The sequence below is a fragment of the Emys orbicularis genome, chromosome 2 (genome assembly GCF_028017835.1).
Source record: "Emys orbicularis isolate rEmyOrb1 chromosome 2, rEmyOrb1.hap1, whole genome shotgun sequence".
In the NCBI taxonomy this organism is placed as follows: Eukaryota; Metazoa; Chordata; order Testudines; family Emydidae; genus Emys; species Emys orbicularis.
In genome coordinates, this window is record NC_088684.1 from 91,814,241 (window position 1) to 91,833,121 (window position 18,881).

At 43.0% G+C, this 18,881-nt stretch overlaps 1 protein-coding gene across 1 annotated transcript; it reads left to right on the top strand.

Annotated features, from left to right (window-relative positions):
* The first annotated feature begins 933 nt into the window (after positions 1–933).
* CIDEA (cell death inducing DFFA like effector a) lies at positions 934–15,162 on the top strand. Its single transcript, XM_065399577.1, has 5 exons — positions 934–981; positions 6,522–6,678; positions 7,436–7,582; positions 11,069–11,250; positions 15,033–15,162. The coding sequence occupies exons 1-5, from the start codon at positions 944–946 to the stop codon at positions 15,160–15,162; spliced, it is 654 nt and encodes a 217-aa protein (XP_065255649.1). The 5' UTR covers positions 934–943.
* The last annotated feature ends 3,719 nt before the right edge of the window (positions 15,163–18,881 follow it).

The window sequence follows — 18,881 nt, forward strand, 5'->3', positions numbered from 1 at the left end:
TTGGAAGCTTTTATACTCAGTTTACACCTGGGCGAACACTACCATTTTAATGTACTATTCATTTTATACCCACTTTGCACAGATGTAAACAAACACACCAGCTGCAGAGCAGTCATGCCATAGTAGTCACACCACTGCTCTATTTATCAGACTATGGCCATCTCAACCTATACCCACCAGAAAACCTCTATGATCGCATCAGAATGTACTGTACAAAGACAAACACTAACAAAATCTATAGAAAGCTTTCTATTAAAAGGTAGTGAGGAAAAATTGGGCAAAACCAAAGCAGGGAAAATAAAGTGACAGTGAAGAGACCATCACATTGGCTACCAGGGAATCAGAAACAGTCATCAGTGATACATAGGCAGAGGGGACCAAGCCCCATTTATTCGTTAATCATTATGAAGATAAGTAAGCGGGATGCCTGGTGCATCCAGCCGCCTGCTCTGAGAAACAGCCCGTGACCTTTGCACTCTCGCAACAGCCAGGGGGCTGCAGCCTGCCAATAAATGTTTTGATGTGGTCCCTGCCCCTCCAGTCAACCCCACCCACTTCTTCCCCGGTCCCTTCTCCACCTTTCCTGCTCATCTTCCCTCCCCCACCCCAATTCTCACTCTCTGACCCTCCCCTCTACCTTAAGCCTTCTCCTCAACCCCCCCATTACCCCTCCCCCCTCTGACCCTCACTGCGGCCCCATCCCTCACGCCCGGGCTCACGCGAACCCCAGCAGCTCCGCACCCCCGCCAGGAGGGCACTAGGAGTGGGCGCGGCTGAGCATGGGGGAGGGGGGAGAGGATAATGGGCGTGGCTTCCCATGAGTGGGCGGGGTTCGCTCGGGCGGGGGCGGGGCCAGCTGCCGGCATAAGTAGCGGCGGCCGGGGGTGGTTCCTAGGCTGGTGGTTGTTGGCGCGGCGCCCGGGTCAGCACGGCACGGCACAGCATGGAGAGCGCTCGGGATTACGCCGGCACCCTGGTGCGGTGAGTGAGCGCGTGTCCCCGGGGGTGCACCGGCCCGAGACTAGCAAAGCGCAGCGGGGATCCGAGGCTGGATCCAAACGCGGGGGCTTCCAGCCTCCCCGCCCATATGCTGCTGCCGGGGCTCAGCCCGTGGGCCGCCGAGCAATCCGCTTCGCCCTCCGCCTGCCCTAATCCCGGGGGATCCCGCAGCAGGGGGGGCTCTCTGGCTCACTCGAAACCTTTCGATAGCTGCTGTTGAAAATGTAACTCGCAGATGTTACCAGGCGCCCTTGGAAGTAACCTAGCGCCCGCACCTTCTGGCTTAATATAGAAGCTGCAGTGCCTTGTAGTGATGACTTCACCTGCTGAAAACCCCGTGCATCCGAGCTTGGCATCTTGCTTCCTCTGAAACTCGCGTTGTTTTAAGGAGACAGAAGAGATGGTAGTGGATTAGCAGTTTCCGTATGAAAAGGAATCGCAACATAGTTGCACGTTCGTTGTACTGAAAAGGAAACTTTTTTTCCTAGTGTCTCCTTTCATCCACTTCTTTTTTAAAAGAGAACAAAGATTTGGGTCAAGTGTCTTAACAGTGATCAAACTATTTTTAGACGATAGCCATGGCTCTACCGTAGTATTGGTACTACAGCAGGAGTACAGTTAGCTCCGTTGCTTCAGGAGTTACTGTATACACTGCTATTAAATCGCAAATGTTTGAAAATTGAGACTGAAAGAAAACAATAAGATGATCTTAAAGACTAGACAAAATTGTGATTGGTCTTGTGTTCTATAGCATTTGAAGGTGAAACTCTCACTGTCTTGATTATAAGCTTTGGCATTCTGGAGTTTGTTTCAATTCTTAGTTGCCTAACACTTGCATCTTGATGATTGAGATCTTATAAAAGATAATAGCAAGTAAACAAAAGTAACTTTGTACATATGATTTAGTGTCCTGTATTTAATTAAAGCAATGTTCTGGCAGTAAAACTAGCAAATGGTACATTTACTGCACCATAGTATATACTAAACCAATCAATCTGTGGGTCGCGACCCAGTACTGGATCATGGCATGTCAGGCACTGGGTCGCCTTGCTCTGGTCAGCACTGCCATCCGAGACATTAAAAGTCCCATTGTCAGTGCTGCCCAGCTAAGGCAGGCTAGTGCTTACCCTTTCGGACACTGCCCTGTGCCCCGGAAGCGGACAGCAGCAGGTCTGGCTCCTAGGTGGGGGGGGGGCACAGAGCTCCATATGCTGCCCCCGCCCCAAGCACCAGCTCCGCACCAGCCAATGGGAACTGGGGCGGTGCCTGCGGGTGAGCTACGTGGAGCTGCTTGAGTGCCTCCGCCTAGGAGCCAGACCTGCTGGCCACTTCCAGGGCACAGAGTGGTCTGTGGTGCACCCCGGCTGTGTTGCTGACTGGGAGCTGCCAGAGGTAAATCTGTTCCTGCACCCCTGCCCCAGTCCTGAGCCTTCCAAACCCCTCATCCCTGGCCCCAGCTCAGAGCCTGCACCCCCAACCCTCTGCCCCAGCCCTGAGCCCCTCCCACACCCCAAGCCCTGCATCCCCAGCTCCATTGGGTCGTAGGCATCAACAATTTTCTTCAACTGGGTCCTCAGAAAAAGTTTGAAAACCACTGTACTAAACAACCAGCTGTCATGCCAAGAAAGTGTAAGGCTCATGGGTCAACCATTAAATTTAAGATGTGACTTAAGACTTAAATCTATATTTGTGTTGCAGCTATTCAGTATGTCTAAAAAAGACAGTTCTCACTATGGAGCAGTCTTAAATTTGTCTCATTCCTGTCTTCATCTTGTACATTCTAATTAATCTAAATTAGCTATTCGAGTAATTTTTTTATCATTCACAGAACTTTAGAGAGCGCTCTAAAATGCATAGTTTGGGGAAATGCTAATAGCACATCCTCCCTGAAACACTAACTGAATCACTTTTAGCTGATTCACTCTCTTGATGCTAAGGGTAGCCCTTTTAGTCAATTTACTCTAATCTAAAGGTCACAAACAGGCTATAGATTGGTGTTGTGCAACTTGTGACTTCTGAGTATGACTGAAGGCTGTTGCACCACATCACTTAGACAACCATGCATGACACCCTGTACGTTGTCTGCAAGCTGTCTCAAGCTTTTCAGCCAACAGTGTGCATAGGGTTCATTATAAAGTACCACCCACTGAAAAGTAGCTGAATTATGAATCCTACATGTCTCCATTCTAAAAACAAGTGTTTGGAATACTATGCAAGTTCCTAGTTCAAAAATGAAGAACTTCTAATATGGCTCTAACACCAAGTTTAGCAGATTACTAAAGTTTGAGGATGATGGTTGTGTACCTTTGTAGAAAACTCTTCCATGCCCTGGAACTGGTATTACTGCCTAGACAGAGTAAAATACCTGTACCCTCACCAGGGCCGGCTCCAGCATTTCTGCCACCCCAAGCAACAACAAAAAAAAGCCGCGAGCGGCAGTTCAGCAGCAGATCCTTTGCTCCTAGAGGGAGTGAGGGACCTGCCGCCCCCGAATTGCCGCAGGTGCCGCCCCTCTCCTTTAGCCGCCCCAAGCACCTGCTTGTTAAGCTGGTGCCTGGAGCCGGCCCTGACCCTCACTGCCTCCCTAAAACATACCCCTTGTAGTTTAATAAAACAGTTGTGGGCCTGTTTAACTTGCTAATGAAGTTATTAAATGTAATTAGCATTTCTTGCTATTGTTGCACTATTTTCCTTTCTTGGCTTTCACTTTTTCTTTACACAGTAGATTGTGGGGTACCAAGTCTTGCGGTGACACCAAGCCACCCGAGGATTCCCTTGCATCAGGCATCCACTTGTCTGTTTCAAAGGCTGCTTTCTAATTGCTACTGTATAAAGCAGCCAGACTGGGTTCCAAGAATCTGGATTAGTATATCTAAAAGTCTTTGGCTGCAGTCACTATGGACATGTAAGAATTGGATCTGGTGTCCAAATAGGTAAAAAGGCAAGCAGTCACTGATGGCTCCTATCACTAAGAGAATCATGTTTGCTCTACCACTTGGGAACCCAGAGTTCTCAGCTACCTGAACAGGCAGTAACAGTCTTGCTATAAATGTAGGCAGGTATCATAGATGGAAACCGTGACTGATGGTAGTACTAGAGAACTTCAATTCTGAACCTGTTCATATCACCAAAAAAGGTAATTCGAATGAGAATCTTGAATCTTAATGTGATCCTATGGCTTTGTTTACGTGTTGGATCCAAAACTGGGCACTATATTTTGATACTACTGGAGGATTTGGGTGCCAAAATTGGACAAATAGCAGCACAAGATGGCAGAAATCATATAAGCTCAGCTCTTGAGCTGTTTAACCTGAACCCAAGCTCTTACTTGGCTCTGAATCCTAAACCTAAAGCCCACATGATGCTTCCTTGTTCTGTCAGTAACTCTTATTGATACATAATACATGCCTTGGCCTTTTGCTTTTTTCTTATGCTTTGTCTTCTGCCTGAACAAATAAATTCCCTTCTTGGCAAAATAAGACTTCACAAGATTTAATTCAGCTTAGTACACCTCTACCCTGATATAACACGAATTCAGATATAATGCGGTAAAGCAGCGCTCTGGGGGAGAGGGGGCTGCGCACTCTGGCAGATCAAAGCAAGTTCAATATAACGTGGTTTCACCTAAAACGCGGTAAGATTTTTTTTTTTTTTTTTTGGCTCCCGAGGACAGCGTTGTATCGGGGTAGAGGTGTAGTTAGAAAGTAAACTGTGACACTTAATATCCTCAAACCTCAACTGTTCCACCTGGGCTTGTAGGGTCCTTTTGACTGATAGATTCTAGTACTGTACTGGCAAAGTGACTTTTATATAAAAGTGATGTATGCTTCCTGTTTGAAAAAGTTGCAGACAGCTTCCTACTATGGGGGCCTTAAGCTTGATGATGGGATATGAAACTTTGTAGTTGTATGCTACTTATCCAAATCTAATCCATATTGCTAGCATTCAAAAGGTAAAAACTGATCACATTTGTCACTAGGCATAAGATCAAGAGCAAATACCTACATCACAAACTTAACTGTACTGTAATTCTTTGCTGAAACTGGTAACTGGGCAGAAAAATGCCAATTCGCCCCAGGGATAACTTCAAATCAGGGTTGAAGTGCACACTGGTATGGCAGGAAAACTTACAATGTTGCATTTTGCACTGTATCTGATTATTATCAGTGATGCCTAGTACCTCATGTGCTGAATTTGCTCTTCAGAGGGGGAAAAACCATCCAGCAAGCAATGGCTTCAACTATACATGGAATAAATATGAATCAAAAGAATACTTCTTGAATTAAGTGAATCTCAAACTAAGAATATGTTGCTGATTATGAAGAACAAAGCCAGTATAAGTGAAGGATATGTCTGGCCAGAATTAAGTGCCTCTCACAGGTTTATCAGGAACTAGAACCAAAACAAACTTGATAGTCAAAACTAGCAATCTCTGACTTTCAGACCAACAAACTTAGTCCATGCATCCTCAGCTGAATTAAATGGGCTGAGGGAAGATTTTTATCATATTCACTATACTAAATCTAATTTCAAGCAAATAAATCTAACTTCAGCCAAATAATTGCATCAAATTGAACACTAGTATTCAAAATAGTCATTCCAGTGATTAGGCTACCTGGGGCATCTAACTTGCTGCATCACTGGCAGATTTTCAAATCTTGACAAAGCCAGTGCTGCAGAGAAGTAATGGCTCGTATCTTAAAATAGCTCCTGCTAGCTAGTTTGCTACTTGCAACAGGTATGTAAACCCCCAGTGCTTTGGTGATGTAATAATGGAAGTTATCCAGGTGAATCCCTGCCTCATAGCAGGTGGATGCAGAGGCACTGTGTTGATGGGACCCACAGCCATGTATGCATTACAATTTACTAGACTAAAACTGGCTTGTCTTATCTAGTAAAGAACTTTCTTTCATACAGCTATTGGGAGGCATTCAAATGCATCAGCCAAATGAAAGATCAGTTTCCTTATCTGTAAGATAAACAATGGTGCTGAAGTAAACTAAGTTGGAAAGGTAGCTGCTCTAAGCAAGGAGACCCTCAGGGATGTGCCATGCGCTTCTGGGAGCAGCACGGAGTCAGGGCAGGTAGGAAGCCTGCCTTTGCCCTGCTGCGCTGCTGGACTTTGTGTGCAGGGAGGGGAAGGGGTTGATCAGCAGAACCTGCAGACCCCTTGGGGTACACTTGGGGACCCCCAGGAGTCCACAGATCCCAGTTTGAAAAATGCTGCAATATCCTATTAAAGAATGTCAGTTGTTGTAAGCAGGACTGTGACCAGTGGTGTGACCTGGCCAAGTTGGTCCCAAATGTCGATACAGTTCTAAAACTGAAAATCATTATCTTGCCAAGAAGAAAGTAAATACACTAGTTTTATTGAAACAACTTTGATCCCTGACCACCTTAAAGAAACTAGTCTGGTCTCAACTGGCCTGTGAGAACTACATATGAGCATTATATAGTGAATGCATAAATCACAATGACTAATTTCAATGTTTGTATTTTAATTAAAATAAACTGCTTTTTAGATCTCTGGTATCCATGGGAACATCTGTGGGGTCGGTGACGAGACAGACCCTATTCCCTCCTCTCACACCTGCAGCCCGACCCTTCCGTGTATCAAATCATGACCGCAGCAGTCGGAAAGGAGTTGTTGCAAGCAGTCTGCAGGAGCTTATTAGCAAGGTATATCAAACACTTGATTGAGACTTAAAACTACTTGTCAGTAAGAACATAATACCTAGGCCTTCTGGTCTCAATTCTGTATGAGAGCAACACTTACTTTACCCTGGGCTAAGTCAAATGACTGAAATATAGGCTCTCGTTTTTGAGGCTCTGAATTCTGAAACTTGGTGAATTGGAGTCTAAGATAAATAAATTTCTAAAAAGCCATGGTATGTGGGATATTTAGTGTCAAATTTGGGATGAAACTTCATTGAAACATAGCATAGTCCTTCAACAGAAGGAGATACTGGAAATACTGTCTCAAAACTAAACTAAAATGGAGTCTTTCAGAGCAAGACTCAACTAGACTGCTTATGGAGCTATACTTAATGACCTGTAGTTGGATTCCTCCTTTTTAAAACTAAACCTTTGCCTTTAAATACATTATCAAAGCCTGCTTACATTACCATGAGATCCAGATGCTGTGAAAGTGCACAGAACTTTCAGAGTAACTTGATTAGGGGGTGGGGGAAGAAAAGAGTAACTACTCTGCGGAGTACAGGACCATGTGGTGTCATATTGGATGTCACAACTCTTCCTTGGTGTGGAAGTTGGAACTGATCTTTATAGGTAAAACAGAAGCAAATCAGTACCTTCTTTTGGTGTTCAGCTACTCTACAAGTGAGTAGGTTGCTGTCCTTAAATGTTGAATAGACAGAAGGAATTAACTTAACAAAGCAGATAGCATTGTGAATTAGATCTACTATTTTTATTGTAGGCCCTAGATGCCTTGCTGATTACTGCTGGACTGATTACTCTAGTTTTGGAGGAAGATGGCACAGTTGTGGATACTGAAGAGTTCTTTCAATCACTGGGAGATAATACTCACTTCCTTCTTCTAGAAAAAGGACAGAAGTGGACACAAGTAAAGTGTTAACAGCTTTTTTTGTAACTTTTGCAGATCCTCTTTGGCTTAAGGAGACTTGTGGCAGCTGGCAGTGGGGAAGGGGTGGGACTGGGGGAGGAATGGGAGGAAAATTCTCTTCAGAGAAGGCTGGATGTCAAAACCAAAACCTGCTTACTATGCTAAGAATACATAATCTTTCCAGAGGACTAGAAATAGGGAGTTCTTCTGACCCTTGCTGAACAGGCAGAAAACCTCTTACAAAAACATACGAATTTAATTCCAATTTATGCTAACAGGCATCTACAAGGACCAAAAAAATCCCTTTTTTGCTCAAGTCTCTATCCTATAGTATAGAAATCTGACTTTTCCTGGGGGGGGGAGGAAAACTATACACCAATATTTTTTTTTTACATCTAGGGTGACCAGATGTCCCAATTTTAAAGGGACAGTCCCCATTTTTGTGTCTTTTTCTTATATAGGCTCCTATTACACCCTCCCCCCCACCCCACCTCCATCCTGATTTCACATTTGTGTTTGGTCACCCTATTTACATCAGGCAAAACAGACTTTTTTTTTTTAAAGCATGACTTTTCCTCTATGCAGCTCACCTTAAAGTAAAAGCCAAGGCATGATTACAGCATAATCTGAAATAGTGTAAAACTCCATATTAGATAGTCAATGGAGGTAACTAACTTAGGAAAAAATATTTCTGCATTATTCCACTTGCAGAATCTTAGGAAAGGGCTAAAGTGTTCCATCAAAACATAATTATGAAATAGAAAAACACAAGTCTAGACTTTTTTATTGGCATAAGAGCATTTCAAGATGAATGTGCCTGGTTCACCTAATGGTTTTAGGGTTGTTGGTTTTTGTTTGTTTGTTTTGTTTTTTGTTTGGACACTCCTTCCCTTGGGCTGCAAATTGGGGGGCCTTAGTCACATGTGGGAATAGTCCAGATCAGATCTCCATAATGCAAATAAGAGACTAGGTCATTTCTCTAATGGCCCTTCTGTTATATGACAGCTCTCTAGAAAAACAAATTGCTTGTGCTTGTCAAGTGACACAGGCTAGCAGTACCACTATCTCCTCTGAATGCCTATGAATGTCCAGCCTTAAGTGGTCACCTGTCTTAGACTAGGACCTAGGTTGCAGGCTCCTGTTTACGCATGATTGCCTCAGTAGGCCTGGGTTGCAGACAAAGCTTCCAAGGAGCAGAACTGAAGAGATTGGGCAGTAGTCCCCAGTGACCAGATAGCCTTTTCAAAACCAGGTCATGTTTCTTAACAGAAGGAACATCACCTAGCATAAAACAAAAATTTTGAAATTGCCTATACAGGCTCATCTACCTAGAGTTCACCATCCTCTTGATGTTAGCCAGGTAGACCTAATGTTTTCAAATTTCCTCTGACAGATTCTCCTTTCTTTCCAAAGTGGGACTTACTGTTTAGTGTCCCTTTGATCTTAGGCTTCATCTCTGATTCCTTAACTAATAGCCCAGACATTGTTTTCTTAATGTTCCTGGAAGTGTTCTCCTCAGAAGTATCCTGTCTGTAGTTATTGTGGTGGTTCCTGCTTAGTTTCCCTCCACAAGACCCCTTTTGACCTGGTCCATAGTCAAACTATCCTTGCAGCAATTGAACAAGCATAATGTGCATAAATTAATAGAAGCCCCACATCTCTAGAAAAAGTGTATGAATTGGAGACTCCAGAGGAGAGCAATACTCCCCTCCCCCCCCCCAAAAAAAACCTGACCTATGAGGAAAGGCTAAAAACTGGGCATATGGGGTGGGGGGGCAGGGGCAGGGGAGAAGAAAAAAGATTTAGGTTCCTCCTCAGTCTTCAAATATGTTCAAGGCTGTTTATAGAGAGGATGGGGGATCAATTTTTTTCTATGTCTAGGCTCATAACTACTTGTCCTACCTCAAATAATCTGCAGCAAGGGAAATCTAAGTTAGAAAGGGTTTTCTAGTATCTATAAGGGTAATTAATCTCTGGAATAGGTTTCCAGGGGAAGTTGTGGAACCCTCATCACTGGAGGCTTTTATGGAGAGGTTGGACAACCCCCTGTCTGGAATCATCTGGTTTACTTGGTCCTGCCTCCAGCACAGCAAGTTGGACTTGCATTCTTGAGGTCACTTCTAGCCCTATATTTCAATGATTCAGACTCCACAGTGATCTATGTATAGTTGCAAAATAACTCAAATGAGGAACATGGCTCAGTCATATGTCATCTGCTAGCATCCTCCAACTTAAAAAGCTACAAAAAAGGGCATGGGAACTAGCTAATGAGCATGCTGAAAGAGTACTTGTAAAACATAATTCCAAAGGTTTTAAATTCATCCTTGTGAAAGGGAGCCAAACCCTAAGCATTTACTGTGGACTGGCAAAGCAAAAACAAATGCAGAGCAGTCTAGTGTAAACATTAGTGAGGCCAAGTGCCCTAGTAATCTGTATCTTAGCCTTTCTTGTACATTGCTTACTAGATAAAATTGCAAAGCTGCTCCAAGCAGTCTTCATTTTTTAAAAATAGTGATAAGTGATGTACAAAGCATTCCAGAAGCACTAAAATTTCTCATTGAGTAAGATACAAGATATATCCACTAGGTGTCTCCCTACAGCATTGGACTGCTGCAGACACTTCTCAGTGACAGTATCTTAAGAAGGGGGGAAAAGCATGAGCAGCTTTTCACTTGGTAGACAACCTGGGAGGAGATCAAGATTTAGCAGTTGAAGGTACTTGCTTTCTAACCACTATCCCTGTCCTTCCCTCCTTTAAGTTTGCTTAAGTACAACTTAGAATAGTCACAGAACAGCACTAAGTCCCATCATAGTGATTCCTTCCAGTGACTTATTAGACTACTTGGTGGTTACTTCAAATCCTAGTCCTAAGGACTGGGTCCACAAATCACCAAACACCCAATTCCCAGGTGCCATTCCAAGGCCCAGTCACCATGAAGCTGGGCAAACTCCCCTTTGAAGGCAAACATTGGGCATCTGGACTCCTGATTTGCTTTAAGTGGACTGCTGCAGCAAACAGACTAATATTTTAAAGTAATCTCTTCTCAGTTACTGGTTGTTCATGTCATAACTGGTGTCATTGTGCCAATACAGCTGACTTGCTAAATAACTTTAACATGTGACTAGTGTTGTAATCCTGATGGAATTTGGCCCTGATAGTTCAAGGAGTCTCAGGTCATCTTGGGACAAGTCTGACTAAAGAAAAGTAATATTTCATATATGCAAAAATGACATCTTGAAGGGAGTATCCATTAACATATAAAGGATTAGTTACTTTAGAGTCCTCTAACAGGCCTGATGAAAGCTGCAAGTTGGTGGCAAATACCTTGTTACCACTACTTGGATTCATATCCCACACCAATAATGTAGATTGGAATAACATTTGATACCTCTAAAGAATAGCTGCATTATCTAGGGTCATTAAGGTATATTCTCTATGCTATTGCCTTTACTAATATAGTATATAATTAAATGTCTTTAAATTAGGGAGAAAATTATATCCTCACTGTACAACAGAATAAGAAAATGGGGGTAGCCAACATTACTCTGGACTTGTACAAGCTGAATCCAAAGGATTTTATTGGCTGTCTAAACATTAGAGCTACTTTCTATGAAATCTACTCTGTGTCATATGACATCAAATGTATGGGAGCAAAGACTGTGCTGCGGTAAGTATGCATTCCTATTTGTCCAGTGGGGGTAATAAAGTAGATATAAACCGAAACAAGTCTCAAAGGAGCATGAACTTTAAATGATCCCACAATGAAGATGCTAACTGGTTACCCATGTCAGCATTAACTAGTAGAGGCAAAGGCATTTTTAGACTGTTTCCTGCCCATGACACAGCACTCTGCAATAGCCATTCTTAGCTTTTTTTTTTTTTTTTTTTTTTTTACAATGTGACTTTTATGTATCTAAGAGCTAAGGTTCTGTGGCAGAAATTTAAAATAGAACCTTACCACAAGAGTAAGATATTACAAATGGAAGTGTTATAAGCAAAACCAGTCTATGTACAGTACCTGGTGGTTGAAGGCTGACTTGTTGGGAAGGATGCCAAGTTCCTTTAGTTGAAATCAAAACAACTTCAGTGTAGTGAAATGAAGGACTGAATAACAGTAACCTTTAGGCTTTTCCCACATTCTACAGAACAAGATGAGTTCCCCTTCTGATGGGCATGGAGAAAATAGAGAAATGAGGGGTGTAAAGTTCACTTTACACATCTTTAGGTGGATTTCACATATCTGAATAAGATTGTGGGCAGGAGCGCCGCCAGCTTTTCTGCCGCCCTAGGGCGGCAGAAGGTCCCGCCCCAAAATGCTGCCCCCCACAGAGGCAGCGGAAGGTCCCGCCGCCGAAATACCACTGCAGTCGCTGCCCCCCAAATTGTAGCACCCTAGGTGACCGCCTAGGTCGCCTAATGGGTTGCGCCGGCCCTGATTGTGGGATGTCTTGGTTCCCAAGTGAACTGCCTCTCCCTGATACAGAGCAGTTTGGGCTAAGTGTATCCCTTCAAATACTGAAATGCAGATACTTTTTAATAGCATATATTGACACTCCCTGGGTGAAGATGGAAGCAAATATTCTACCTACTCTGCCAGAGTGTAGAAGGCCTATTCGTTATAGGTTGAAACTACATGAACCTGAAGATATTCTGTATCACTTAAGTGAGGACTTCAAAAGACAATGGCTTACTGACAGAGATGAAAGAGTTCTAAATTGCAAACAGCACACCTTTCTGCACCTGTCTGACAAAGTTCTGACCCCTCAAATCCTATGTAACTTAAGACTAAAGACACTGGCCTAAAATTGGCATAGACTGATAGTCTATCCCTTAATGTCTGGATTCTCAGTCTTGGATTTAAATGAGGGTCCAGTTATGCCATGTATTATACCCTTGCCCAGCACTGATTTCAGTGGGGCTGGATGGGTAACTGAGTGCAGAACTTTGTTTAACAGAACTAAACACTGTCCCCTTGTGACAAGTGGGGACTAATGTCTTGTGCCAATCTTTAATTCAATTAACAGTTATGGCTTTGGACTCTAACAATGGAACTTGCATTGTAAGAGGGAATTTTAAGTGATAGTTCCTCCAAACTCTTGCCAGCATGCTGCAGCTGCTGAGAGAAGCTGATACAGGAAGTGCTGCAAAAAGCAGCAGGCAGACAGCTGAGGTATCTGGAGTCCTGCTACAAGCATAGCTATATTACAATAAGACCGTTCTAGGGCCAGTACAAGCAAGCAAGTCCTGCAAAGGGCTAGCTAGAAGGAAGATAAGAGCCTATCCCAAGTGGCTGCAAGCTGAAGACTAGACTCCAGTGCAGAGTTTAAGAGTCCCTTGAAAAATGTGTTCTAGTGATTCTGAAGTCTCATACTGTGAATGTTCACTTGGCAGGCAGGGAGCCCCTTACATGCCATCAAACTTGATGAATTTTCTATTTCTTATTGTCTTATCAAAGAAAGGATCAAATGTCCAGACCAACAAATAACAATCTCCTCCACAGCTAAAAATGCCACTGGCACCCACGGCCAGTTGTCACACACATTGCAGCTGTTGTAAGACTCAGCTGCATGGAGGCCTAAGAAGGCTGCACCTGGTTCCATAAAGTCACTTGGCCAGTCCCAGCAGACTAATTGAAAAGAACATACTGAAGCTATAGCAAATAGGTGCCTTCCATATCATGAAAAAGGAATGGTCTTTAAAGCACTGCCAAGTTCCTGAGAGATCTTTATTCAACTTCTGTAGAGTGAATTGCTGACTGTAAGTATATATAAAAAAAAAAAACCTAAATTGTCTTCCTGTTGAGAGAACAATGAACTTCCCATAGGCAATCAGGGAGGATTGTAGGATAAGAGGATCTGCCTTCTGCATTAAACAGGAATCCTAGAAGTGGGCAGTACTAGTAGATCCCTTGCATTGGTCCTTACTCAGGGCTAGGAAAGCTAGGCAGACAAGAGAAGTGAGGCTTTACTTTGAGGAAGGGGGAGTGTTGGCCTAGTTCCTATCTTCTAAGGAATTGTTGGGCGGAGGAGTGGGGAAGAGGATCTCATTCATAGAGCAATGGTTGAGTTTGACTAGCCCTCTGATTATTACTGTACTTTGTTCCCTTTCCCTTGTTCTCTGCTTCCTAATATATTTAGCTTGTAGCTGTGAGTTCAGGTAACTTCCAGGTACTTGAGTCTAAAAGATTCATTTGGGTTTAGAGCAGGGGTAGGCAACCTATGGCACATGCGCCAAAGGCGGCATGCGAGCTGATTTTCAGTGGCACTCACACTGCCTGGGTCCTGGCCACCAGTCTGGGAGGCTCTGCATTTTAATTTAATTTTAAATGAAGCTTCTTAAACATTTTAAAAACCTTATTTACTTTACATACAATAGTTTAGTTATATATTATAGACTTCTAGAAAGAGACCTTCTAAAAACATTAAAATGTATTACTGGCACGTGAAACCTTAAATTAGAGTGAATAAATGAAGACTCAGCACACCACTTTTGAAAGGTTGCCGACCCCTGGTTTAGAGAGAAAGAAAGCAGAATTGTAAATATACAGACTCAGAGCTGGTACAGAAAGCTGAACTCAGTGTAGTTCCTAGTCTAGATGGCCTGGTTTTCTCATTCTTAAAAAATATCACTCTAAGGGGTGACTGGAGGCTGGTGTACAAAGTGTATGTACCAAGAGATCATGGATACCCCAAGTGTTCAGCTTTATCTTCTCTATACCCCTGGAACTTGCACCAAAACCTGTGGGTCCTGATAATAGTGCTTACACTGCCTTAGTTTTGTGGGTCTTGCAGCTTTAGGCAGGCTCCAAGACCCAATACATGTTTCAAGCCAGTAATTCACTCTGGAATGTAAGCAGTAATTAATACTCACGAATTGGGAGGACAAAGCTTTAAGATTCTCAGCTCCATTAGTATTCCATATGTAAGTTCACTGCAGCCAAACAAGCCAATGTGAGTGCTCAAGTATAAGACCTGGTCAATACTTTAATAGACATGTCAGTGGTGGCTCTGTAGCTGGCATTCCTCCTTACTTCCCACCTTGTACTATACTAACAGGTAAAATGGATTAATGCTGCAGAGCTCAAATTGACTTCCTGATTACCTGAAGTCATTAATGGAAACATGGCAATCCCAGTAAGGGTATTTGGAATGTTCTGCTGATACTCAGGTAACTGCTTTGTCTGCATAACTTAAGTTTCTCTTGCAGGCCCTAACTCTGCTACATGCAAACAGCTTCCTTCCCACTCAGTGGGAGTTGCTTATGTTGTGACTGCAGAATCAGGCCTTGGTGTAATGTTTGTTGCCAAACAATGGCTAGAAGTGGATGGAATATGAGGATTCTTATAAATATGTGACTCATCCTAAAAGAGCCCTATGTGTCCTGAAACATGATGCAGCATTCTAAGACTTTCTTTTAGAAATGACATTGTTAAATTTTTTTCTCTTCTAGGAGAATGCTTCGGTTTGTGTCCCATGTGGCACAAATAACTGGGCAGTTTCTTCTCTACACTGGATCTTATGTGTTGCAGCTGATGGGTGAATATGAGGAAGATGGCATGTGTACAAGCTCAAAGCACTAACAAGCCATCTCACTTCTAATATCAGTTGCACCTTTTCACACCAAACATTCTCCTGTCCAATTCTAAAGAGAGCTTCATGATCTTAAATGAAAGTAGATGAGAAGTTCACTTTAATGGACAAACATGAATCTAACCTTTGCCCTTTGGCACATTTGCAGATCTTTCATTGTAAGATAATGATGTGACAATTGTAAATATGATCAGAGTCTTTAGTCTTTTTAATGCAGTGAATAGAAAGAGGTCTAATGTGTGGGAATTGGACAGAAGTTCCTTCCCCCCCCCCCCCCCCCCCCACACACACAGATATCCAAAATGAAGAAAAGGTATACATGGAAGCATGGACTCTTTTTGTACCAAGTGGTTGATACCCCTGCATGGATCAAGACTTAATTGTCTTGTGAGTAAACAACCATGTTGCACCTTCTGAATGAATTCTCTGTGGTTTTTAAGTTTCTTTTATGTCCTCAGTACTGTTCATAAGTGTTCACCCCCTTGGTACTCAAATTCCCAGTTAAATTATGTGTTTCACTCTGTATCAATGTAAATAAATAACTTGATTTTTTTTTTTCAGTACCATAGGATCTGGTGCAGTGAGCTCTGTCTAATTATCTGATTAAAATAATTAGTTTAAAGATAGTAGAAATAGAGCTGCCCTTACCACTTTTTTTTTAAGGCTGGCATACACATTTTTTGCATTACAGTGCTAATATGTATAACCATTGCCCTGTAAGCATACTGAAACTATATCCATGTAAGTACAGCCCCACAGGTTTATGCACTGTTAACTGTAGTGGCTTCTAAAAGTGAATTAAAGCAGCACAAACTGTGTTGATTTACATCTTGAGGATCACTTACTTAACTTGCATTTCTCTTAACTCAGTATTTACAATTTCCAGTCCTGCATTGAATAAACTGGCTTAATGTCTTATGCCTAGAATGCTTACACGCTTCCTTTCTCTAAAACAATGAGATTCATAAGTCTCAACTGAAATTGCAGTTTGTCCCATCTCTTAAGGCACCCTCAAAGGCACATTTACAATTCCTAAATTTTATATTTAGGAGCTTATTTTTTTTGAGAACTGGACTTGCAGAACATCCACTCTAAATACAGCTAGAAGCTATACATACAGTAGCATCTTCAGTAACAATTATGTATATAATTACCTTCTGAATCAACAAACTGTCCCTCAAAGCTATTGGGTTCCTTAAATTGTAATCATCCATGATAGCAAACTGTTAAAAGACAAATTCTAGAAGATGTACCTCTAGCAGTTGTCCTTGCTAATGGCCTCTTCAAGAGATGCTACAAGTTCCAATATTCGGTCTTTAAGGTTGCACATCAGCCACCATACAAGCACACACAGCCTCAGGGAAAGAATCAATTCCATGAGATCCAGTAACTAACTACTAGCTAGCCTGCCATGTGAAATACTATGTTGGTATTAATGATCTCAGTAAGACCTTCACACTGCTGTTCCTAACTCAATACATTTACCCTTCCAATATTGCATCAAATGAGGCTTCTTGTGTTAATTGCCTCTCTTGTAGCTATGGTACTATGACATTCTGCAAATTTGTCATAGGTCATTCCCCCATGTTCAGATACAGGGAAAACAGGTTCCATATTTGTGTGTAAGGGGGGAGGTCAATCTTCCAAATTACAGCTATGCTAAATATTACCCTGTGGTAATAGGCATAGCTTTCCTTTGGGGGCTAACAGTCAAGGAGGGATAACGCTATACAGTCTGTAACTGGACAATATTGCAAAGGTGGTATGCTGCTTTGATTAGTATGGTTAAAACTAGTCAGGGAAAGCATTCCACTCTGGGTAAGTACAGATGTGAAGCTAGTTTTACTACCCCATTGACTAGCTTAAGAATTTAAGTATAATCTAGGTTCATTCCTAGTCCTACCAAAGGTGTACTTGTTACACTCAAGGAGCTGGATGTTGTGGCACTTGTGTCAAAGTTATCAAACACATTAGCTGTTCCTCTTGCCTGTATTGCAGTGGCCCTTCTCTCTGCTCTGGGTTTGCATTACTTAACCTAAATCAAGTAGATTGTTGGTTTGTTTATAGTGGAGTAAAACACCCACAGCTGGCCCATGTCAGCTGCCTCAAGTTGTGGGGCTGTAAATGAACATTTACACTGCGACTTTATAACCTTGCAGCCTGAGCCCTGCAAATGGAGGTCAGCTGACATGGTCCAGCTGTAGGTGTTTAACTCTATTGTTGACATACCTCCAGTCATGCTGCCTAGTTAATTAAAGGCATTTTCACTCAGTACTCACTCAAGCCTTTGGACTCAGCTCCTGCTCATGTTCTGTAGGCAAAACAAGGCTCCTTAAGAATTAGAATTAAAATAGTGTTGCCTTCCTACTGTGATCCAGTATTTATCATACCTGGTTCCACTCTATCCTAAGATCAGGACGTGCATGTAGTCAAAATTCTATTGCAGGAAAAGACTTCTGCCTGGAGGCAGTAGCGTGCCGGGGCTGAAAGAGCAAGTACCCTCTGTCACTTTGAACGCATACTAGAGAAGAGGTGGGGATGGCTATAATAAACCAATGGAGACAAGGGGACTTCAGTCCAAGGACTGTTTAGCCTTTTACTACAGAATGTGGAAGGAGGGCATGGAGGATAGGGTGGAGATTGAAAATTTAGGTATGGCCCTAAATGAATACTTTGCCTCCCTTTTTAATAAGGTTAACATAGAGCTTGGGGCCAGTAGCAGGGTGGCAAATAGGAATAAGGGTATGGAAGTAGACATGAACACATCTGAGGTGGAAGCCAAACTCAAACAGCTTAATGGTACCAAATCGGGAGATCCAGATAATCTCCATCTAAGAATATGAAAGGAACTGGCACATGAAATTGGAAGCCCAATAAAAAGGATTGGTAATGAATCCATAAAATTTAGGGGTCATACCCTATGACTGGAATTGCAAATATAGTACCTATATTTAAGAAAGGAAGAAAAAAGTGAGCCAGCAAATTACAGGCCTGTTAGTTTGACCCAGGGCCGGCTCTAGGCACCAGCAAAACAAGCTGGTGCTTGGGGCGGCATGGCCAGCGCCAGAATGCCGCCCCTAAAAATGTGCCCCGGCTGCCCTAGCTCACCTCCGCTGCTGCCGCTCGCACGCCACAGCACCCGAAACAGCCGATTCGCGCGCCGGGGCTCGCCCTCCCTTCCAGGCTCTCAAACCTGGGAGGGAGGGGGAGATCCCGAGCGGCCGCGGCACGCGAAACAGCTGATTCGCGCGCCGCTGCTCCCCCGCCCTCCCAGGCTTGAGAGCCTGGGGGGAGGAGGCAGGGCTGGGGATTTGGGGAAGGGGCGGAGCTGAGGCGGGGCCGGGGGTGGGGTAAGAAAAAAACGGGGCGGGGGCGGCAAAAATTCTAGAGACGGCCCTGGTTTGACCTAATTGTATGTAAGGTCTTGAAACACATTTTGAAAGAGAGGGGAGTTAAGGACATAGAGATAAAAGATAATTTGGATAAAATATAACATGGTAGTTTGTGCCAGACCAACCTGCTCTCTTTTTGAGAAGATAACTGATTTTCTAGACAAAGGAAATGCAATAGCTCTAATCTACCTGGATTACAGTAAAGCATTTGTTACAGTTCCATGTGGGAAATTATTAATTAAATTAGAGAAGATGGGGATTAATGAACTGAAAGGTGAGCAAAGAACTGGTTAAATAGTAGACTCCAATCAGTCATG